This window comes from Fulmarus glacialis, unplaced genomic scaffold (assembly GCF_000690835.1).
Source record: "Fulmarus glacialis isolate BGI_N327 unplaced genomic scaffold, ASM69083v1 scaffold33155, whole genome shotgun sequence".
NCBI lineage: Eukaryota > Metazoa > Chordata > Aves > Procellariiformes > Procellariidae > Fulmarus > Fulmarus glacialis.
In genome coordinates this window covers 1-7,253 of record NW_009215472.1, presented here as the reverse complement: position 1 = coordinate 7,253, position 7,253 = coordinate 1, and the positions used below count along the sequence as shown (strand labels likewise).

The window sequence follows — 7,253 nt, the reverse complement described above, 5'->3', positions numbered from 1 at the left end:
CCCCCCGGGGCCTCCTCCTGCCCCCGCGGCCCCGACGTTCCGCTGCCCCGCGGTCGCCCCCATCTCTCCTCCCTCCTGTCCCGTCCCCAGGCCGCCCCCCGCAGGGATCCCCACGCTGCAGGAATTGCCCACGTCCAGGCGTTTTCTGTGCTGGTGAGCGTTTCCCCTCCAGAGCCTTCCCCGGCCATCCTCATCCTCCCAGCTGGGAGCGGTGTTTCCCCGCTGCCTTCTCGGGCAGGGGCCGTCCCTGCCTCCGTCCCTCGGCGTCCCGGGGGAGGACAGCCCGTCCTCAGCTGGGGCAGAAGGCAGCCCGGTCCCTTTCCATCTCCTGCAAACTCTCTGCTGGCTTCTGGGGTCGTTGTTCTCCGTCACGGGGAGAAAAAGGCAGGGGATTAGGGATAGAGCTCCCGGGGTAAGTTTGTTGAGTCCCCGGGTGGCCGGAGAGCTGGCTGAGCACCTGTGAGTGGGACAGGGTGACAAAGGCTGTGGGACAAGATGGAAGGACGAGCTCAGGTGGGAATTGCTGGTGACATGGGCCAGGTGTGTAGTGGCAGGCTGGGGATACTGCACAAACCGCCTGGCTAAAAGAGCACTGAAAGGTGCTGCAAGTACCGGTGTAGCACAGGAGAAATCCCGGGGAACCAGAGAAGCTGGCGTGCAGGGGAGAATCCGAAATGAGATCCCACCTGGAAACCAAAAGTTACCATGTGGGTACGGGAGAAATCTGAAGCGAAGGTATGAAGCGGTGGTGGCTGGAGGAGACCCGGAAGTGAAGCCAGCCAGCGTGTAGAGTCTGAATTTCAGCCCCCCAGGCAGGAGTGTTACCCCTGGCTCGGGGAGAGGGGGGACGTCTGTGTAACAGGCACCGGATGGGGCTCAGTTTCAGAACTGAGCGGAGCTGCGGGGCAGAGGGACCTGTGTCCATGCCCAAATAGAAGTGGGAACTTCAGGCTGTTGCTGGCAGAGTAAATGACTTTTTATTTTGTCTGTTTGTGTCTTTCCCTTTGTGCGTCTTTCCCTTCGCTTCCCAAAGAGTTGGTCTTTGAAGTTACAAGTCAGGTTTTAGCCAATCTCCATCTAAGCAGCTATGCTGCTACTTCTCTGTTGCTTGTCAGGAAGGTGGAAAATTTGAGGTATGACTAGAGTGATGTCTCTTTGGTTGTTAAGGTATTAACGTTTTTTGCGTTTTCCTCTCTCTAGAGCCCCTTGCCCTGCCAGTTTCTGGATGCCAAGCACCTCCTGCTCACGCAGCTGATGAATGCGTGAAGAAGAAGCTGACCAGGAGAGGGACTCTTAAGCAGCTGCTAAGATGGGCATGAGGATCAAGTTGCACAGCACCAATCACCCCAACAACCTGCTGAAGGAACTCAACAAGTGCAGGCTCTCCGAGACCATGTGCGACGTCACCATTTTGGTGGGCACCCGCTCCTTTGCCGCACATAAGGCTGTTCTGGCCTGCGCCGCAGGCTACTTCCAGAACCTCTTTCTGAACACGGGGCTGGATGCTGCTAGGACCTACGTAGTGGATTTCATCACGCCGGCCAACTTCGAGAAGATCCTCAGCTTTGTGTACACCTCAGAGCTCTTCACAGACCTAATCAATGTGGGTGTCATTTACGAGGTGGCAGAGCGGCTGGGCATGGAAGATCTGCTGAAGGCCTGCCATTCAACCTTCCCTGACCTGGAGAGCTCAGCCATCACGAAGCAACCCTCCCTGGCCATGAGCGAAGGCCGGTCAGGTCCTCTGAGCAGCACCTCCTCAGAGCAGAGCCATTCTTTGGGTGAAATTCGGAGCGGTGGGGAACATTTTGGCCCTGAACGGAATTACATCTTGCAGGGGGAAGTGGCAGGCAGCTACAAAGAGGACGACAGGAATACCGTGAGTGAAGCCAGCCAGACTCTTCCCCTGATGCATCCGCAGCAGCCTCCCAAGACAGAACAGGAACCGGATCAAGGGCAGTTCGCTCCTGCTGCGAGTATGGCAACCCAGCCCAGCCTGGGCAGTGTGAACATCGTTGTTCAAACCACTACAAGCTCCTGCCAGCAGTATAAGGTCCAGAGCAATGGCGACTATGGCAAGGGTGGCTTCTTTACCGCTGATCCTTCCCTGGACATCTCCACAGGGAGCAACTCCTGTCCCAGCAACAGTGACCACTCCAAAGAGCAAGGTTTTGGGCAGATGGATGAGCTTCAGCTGGAGGATTTGGGCGAGGACGAACTGCATTTCGAAGATGCAAGTGAAGAGCTGGGCCCATCGGAAGAAGTTATTGAGCTGAGTGACGACAGTGAAGAAGAGCTGGCCTTTGAGAACGACAGCCGGGATAGCAAGGCCATGCCCTGCCAGGTGTGCAAGAAGGTCCTGGAGCCCAACATCCAGCTGATCCGCCAGCATGCGAGAGATCACGTTGATCTGCTGACCGGGAACTGCAAGGTCTGTGAAACCCACTTCCAGGACCGGAACTCCAGGGTCACTCATGTTTTGTCCCACATCGGCATCTTTCTCTTCTCCTGCGACATGTGCGAGACCAAGTTCTTCACCCAGTGGCAGCTGACCCTCCACCGACGAGAAGGGATCTTTGACAACAACATCATCGTCCATCCCAGCGACCCGCTGCCGGGGAAGATCACCATGTTTGGGGGAGGGCCTGGCTCAGAGCTGGCGTGTGCTGCCTGCGGGAAGCCTTTGGCCAAAGATTTCCACACTGTCCGCAACCACATCCTGGACCATGTGAACCTGAAAAGCCAGACGTGCGGCGTGTGTGACCAGAGGCACCTCAGTCTCTGCAGCCTGATGTGGCACACCCTGTCCCACCTGGGGATCTCGGTCTTCTCCTGCTCTGTTTGTGCCAACAGCTTCGTGGATCGGCACCTCCTGGAGAAGCACTTGGCCGTTCACCAGAACATGGAGGAGGCTCTTTTCCGGTGCCACTTCTGTGGCCAGAGCTTCAAGCTGGAAGCGGCGTATCGTTACCACGTCAGCCAGCACAAGTGCGGGGGCAGCCTGGACATCCGACCCAGCTTTGGAGACCGTCTCCAGCAGCAGGGCCTGCAGAAGAGGAAGCTGCCAGAGGAGTTCCTGAGCGAAGACTTGGCGCTGCAAAACCAGCCAGGCAACAGCAAGTACAGCTGCAAGGTCTGCGGGAAGAGGTTTGCCCACACCAGTGAATTCAACTACCACCGGAGGATCCACACCGGAGAAAAGCCCTACCAGTGCAAGGTGTGCCACAAGTTCTTCCGCGGCCGCTCCACTATCAAGTGCCACCTGCGGACGCACTCGGGAGCCCTCATGTACCGCTGTACTGTGTGCGGGCATTACAGCTCCACGCTCAACCTCATGAGCAAGCACATAGGCGTGCACAAAGGCAGCCTCCCCCCGGACTTCACCATCGAACAGACTTTCATGTATATCATCCATTCCAAAGATGCGGAGAAAAACACGGACAGCTGATGGGGTGAGGCAGGGCAGGGCCAGCAAAGGAGCAAATACTAATTACAGAAGCTGTGGAAAAAATGTCATTTATTTTATTTAATGGTCAGGCATCATGGATGGAATCCTCCTTTTCTATTCTTATTTTAATTTTTTTTGGCCTTGCTAGGGCTTTTCAGATTGGTGGCATTGTACAAATTAACAGCACGTAAGCTACATCACTGTTTCCGAGAAGTCTGTCGTGTTTACTTACCTCTGGTCCTGTTAGAGGCCATTGAGTTCTGTGTTTTTAGCATTTCTCACTAGGTTTTGAATCTAGATTATTTTTTTTTTTAACCTTTTAGCCCACTTGACTAGGCTAACCCTCAGTTGAAGCTTGTCCACAAACTGATGCTGCTAAGATTTTTCACACTTGACCTCAGTAGAGAGGGACAGAGCCAGAGCAGGATGGTGCTGGACTCGAAGAAAAGGAAAAAAAAAGAAAGAAAAAAGGAAAAAAAGACTCGTTCTGGGCATCACTGGGGTTCTGCTGCTAGTGCGAGGAGATAAGCAAAGTCCATGTCACAGAATCAGCCTTGAAGTCGTTGCTCCATTGCAGGGGAGATGAGCAAGCAGCGTGTGAGTGTGCACGTGCAAATGAGGAGGGATACCTGGCGGTAAATGAGTAGGAGGGCGATTGTCGCTCACAGGGGTGGTTCCCAGATCGTGCCGCTGGTCGAGCCCTGCCCGGGCAGGGGTCGTGGCTGGCGTTTCTCTGCCGTGCCCATGACACACTGCTCGCTCATGCCCCAAGACCCCGTCTCCGAAGGAGGAGATGAAGGAGTGACACCACCTCTCTGAAGAGCCCGAGCAGCGGGCGCCTGCGTGGAAGGAAAGAGGCGGCTGCGTGAGCAGAGGGAGCTCTCGGAGGAGTCGCTGGACTGGAGAGGGCAGGGGAAGCAGGTTCATGTTGTGGGGTCAACTGCTCCTTGGGAGATATTTTGTGATGGCACGGTCACGCCTAACTTCTGCCGGCCTGCAGCTCGCCATCGAGAGCGTGCCGACGGCCAAGTGGCTCTCCTCTGCCGATGGCAGCCGTGCACGTCATGCTCTGCCGGCACGGTGTGTCCCAGGGCTGCCAGTTGCTGGAAGTGCTGGATGCCAGAGAGCGGCGTCGCTGCGGCTGCGCAGATCCCAGCAGACAAGACGTGATGAAGCTGTTGCCTTAACTCCCAGGAAGGTACCTTTGAGGACTCTTCTCTCTGCTGAAGGGATAGCCCCCTCCCGTGGCTGCCGCCGCGGATCACCGCATCCCAGACATGGCTCGTGGCAAATGTGTGTTGCAGGATGTTGTTGGTGCGATGTGAATTCGTTCATCTTTTGTCAAATCGTGCAGGCGCCGGCTGGTTGCGGTAGACCAGCGCGGGGAGCCGGCAGCAATAGCGGCTGGTGAGAACCTTGGCTCAGCCTCTCCTGGACGCGCGTCGGGCACGGGCTGGGGGCTCCTCGGCGCGGTGGGCTCTCCCGGCTGCACTGGCGAGGTCAGCCCCATGCCTGCAGTGTTTACACCAGGAAGGGTGGGGATCGGCTTTTTCCCATGTTATCTCCTGCTGTGGGGCAGAGGTGGAGAGGAACAAATATTTCCGATGCCGCAGCATGAGTTATGACTGCCCTTAGGTAACTCATTCTACCTCACAAACAGGAAGCGCTCAGGGCTTTCAAGCCACAGTTGTAGTAAATTGGCTCCTGCGCTTCTGTAAAGATATGCTGTTACAAAACAAAACTAGTGATTTGCAAACCCTGTAAACTCATCCCGCTTTCCCCTCTTCTCGAAGGGACAACCCGCAGCAGAGGAGCAGCGTGGGCTGGACGCGTGGTTGGTGAGCTAGGAATTCCTGGGGGTCGCTCCCCCCGCTCCGCTGTGGCCTTGGGCAAGTCACTTCGCCTCTTTGCCTCAGTTTCCTCATCTGTAAAATGAGGGTGGTAACACTTGTGGTACCTACCTACCTCCCGGGAGTGCGGTGAAGATTGCTGGCTCGTACCTGCAAAGCGTGTGGGAGATGCAAAGCGCTTAGTGAAATGTTTAGCGTCCTAGGGAAATGACAGCCTCCATCCTTTCCTGTTCTGTACCGGTTCCTGGACCTGGCCAGGTCGGTTTACTCCTGTTACAGCCTTCCCCGTCGACAGCAAACTTCCCTTTAGCCCCGGCCCCGTCGCAGTCCTGTGAAACAAGCTCTGTAGCAATATAAGAAGTGGGGGACGGCTCCGTGCCGCTGTGTCTGCAGAGGGGCTGGGGGAAGCGGCAGTGTGTGTGCTGAGGGGTAGCGGTGCTGTGATGTCCCCTGGGGTTTGCAGAGCACATCTCCCCATCGGCTGGGCACGTCGCTGTCGGGAGCGGGAGGAGTTCGCGTCCCGGGGAGAGGGGGATTGGAGGGTGCAGAGGTGTGCAGCTGCTGGAAGCCCCTGCCCGTCAGCTCCATCCATCCTTTGATCCCTGTGGTTTGCCTGTAAAGCTGCGTTTCCACCGCGGCAGGTCCAGGTCCAGCTCCGCTGTGACGGGGAAAGAGACAAGAGTTGGTGTCGAGCCATGTCCCCGCCGGCAGTGCTGAGCCCTGGCTGGACCTAATGACTCTTCCCAGGCAGCTCCTTCGTCTCGAGCGGGGCTCGTGCTCAGTCGCCCCGTGGACCTGCAGTACCCGAGTCCGGTCCCACTGCACGGAGGTGGGGTGGGAGGAACGGACCTTGCTGAGGAGGAACGAGAGGACAAGGCTGAGGATGAGGCTGTTGGGAGTTTGTGTCCTTTCCCCAATCCCTGTAATATTGGCCGGGTTTGGGACCAGTGGCATCGTCCTGGGGGGTGTTAAACTGGATTTGTCCTGATTTTGGTGCCTGGAGCCTGTTTTCAGAGGAGGAGAGGCACCGAAGCAATCACCAACCTGGGGCTGTCCAGGCTGTGCCGCGTGTGCCACTGGAGCTCTGGTTTCCAAACTCCAGTCTCGTCGTGACTGCAGAGCCATGTTTAGCCTAGTGTTGTTAAGTTTAAAAAAAAAACCATTTTGAGAACGCATGGCGCTCTAGGAAAGCGTGGGAGTTGGCGGCGGTTCACTGGAGGCTCCTCTGAGGACCTCGTTGAGTCACGGGGTTTCTTCGTTCTCCCGGTGGTGGCAAGATGGGCCGGTGGACAGGAACGGATGCGACCTGCTCTGCTCTGGAGATTGCTATGAAGGATGTGAGGGAGGCAGACGAGGCTTGAGAGAGCCGAGTCCTTAAAGCCTCAAGACCCTCCTAAAATGTCCCAGAAGCTGTGATGAGCTTTTGGATGGGTTGGGGTGCTGCTGTGCAGTAGCATCTGCAGCCCCATATCTAGCTAAGCTGTGAAGCAAAAGCCTTTTGTGCACATAAACCAAAAAGAGAAGCTTTTACACTGAAACTAACGGGCAAAGCAAGCCCACCCTTCTGAGCGCAGGGACGGGAAAGCAAAAGCCCACCTCGTTTTCTGCTGGTCGTTTTTGAGTGTGGGGATGGGGGGGAGCGCTCGGGTCCCTGGCGTTTCTGTGTCTTGGATTCTTTCCTGTGTTATAATGAATTATTCCCAGGTGAAACATCCTGAGATCAGCAGCGAGTCCCGTCTGCAGAGGGGCTGGGGGGACGGATCTGGACCTGCAGCGCTCCTGCGCTGGACCGACCTCGCGCCGCGGCTCCTCCTCGGCGGGATTGTCCCAAGAGGGGTCAGAGACCTGCGCGCTCCCTCCCCTGGCAGGGTCCGGGGCCTCTCCAAGCCTGCGGACAGCGTCAGAGCTCTGTTGTTCCCATCCCCTCGGTGGTGTGGCTGTCCCCGAGCCCGGCC

At 56.9% G+C, this 7,253-nt stretch overlaps 1 protein-coding gene across 1 annotated transcript; it reads left to right on the top strand.

Moving 5' to 3' along the window:
• The first annotated feature begins 1,309 nt into the window (after positions 1 to 1,309).
• On the top strand, positions 1,310 to 3,448 carry ZBTB39 (zinc finger and BTB domain containing 39). The gene has a single exon (XM_009578957.1). The coding sequence runs from the start codon at positions 1,310 to 1,312 to the stop codon at positions 3,446 to 3,448; it is 2,139 nt and encodes a 712-aa protein (XP_009577252.1).
• Positions 3,449 to 7,253: the final 3,805 nt, after the last annotated feature.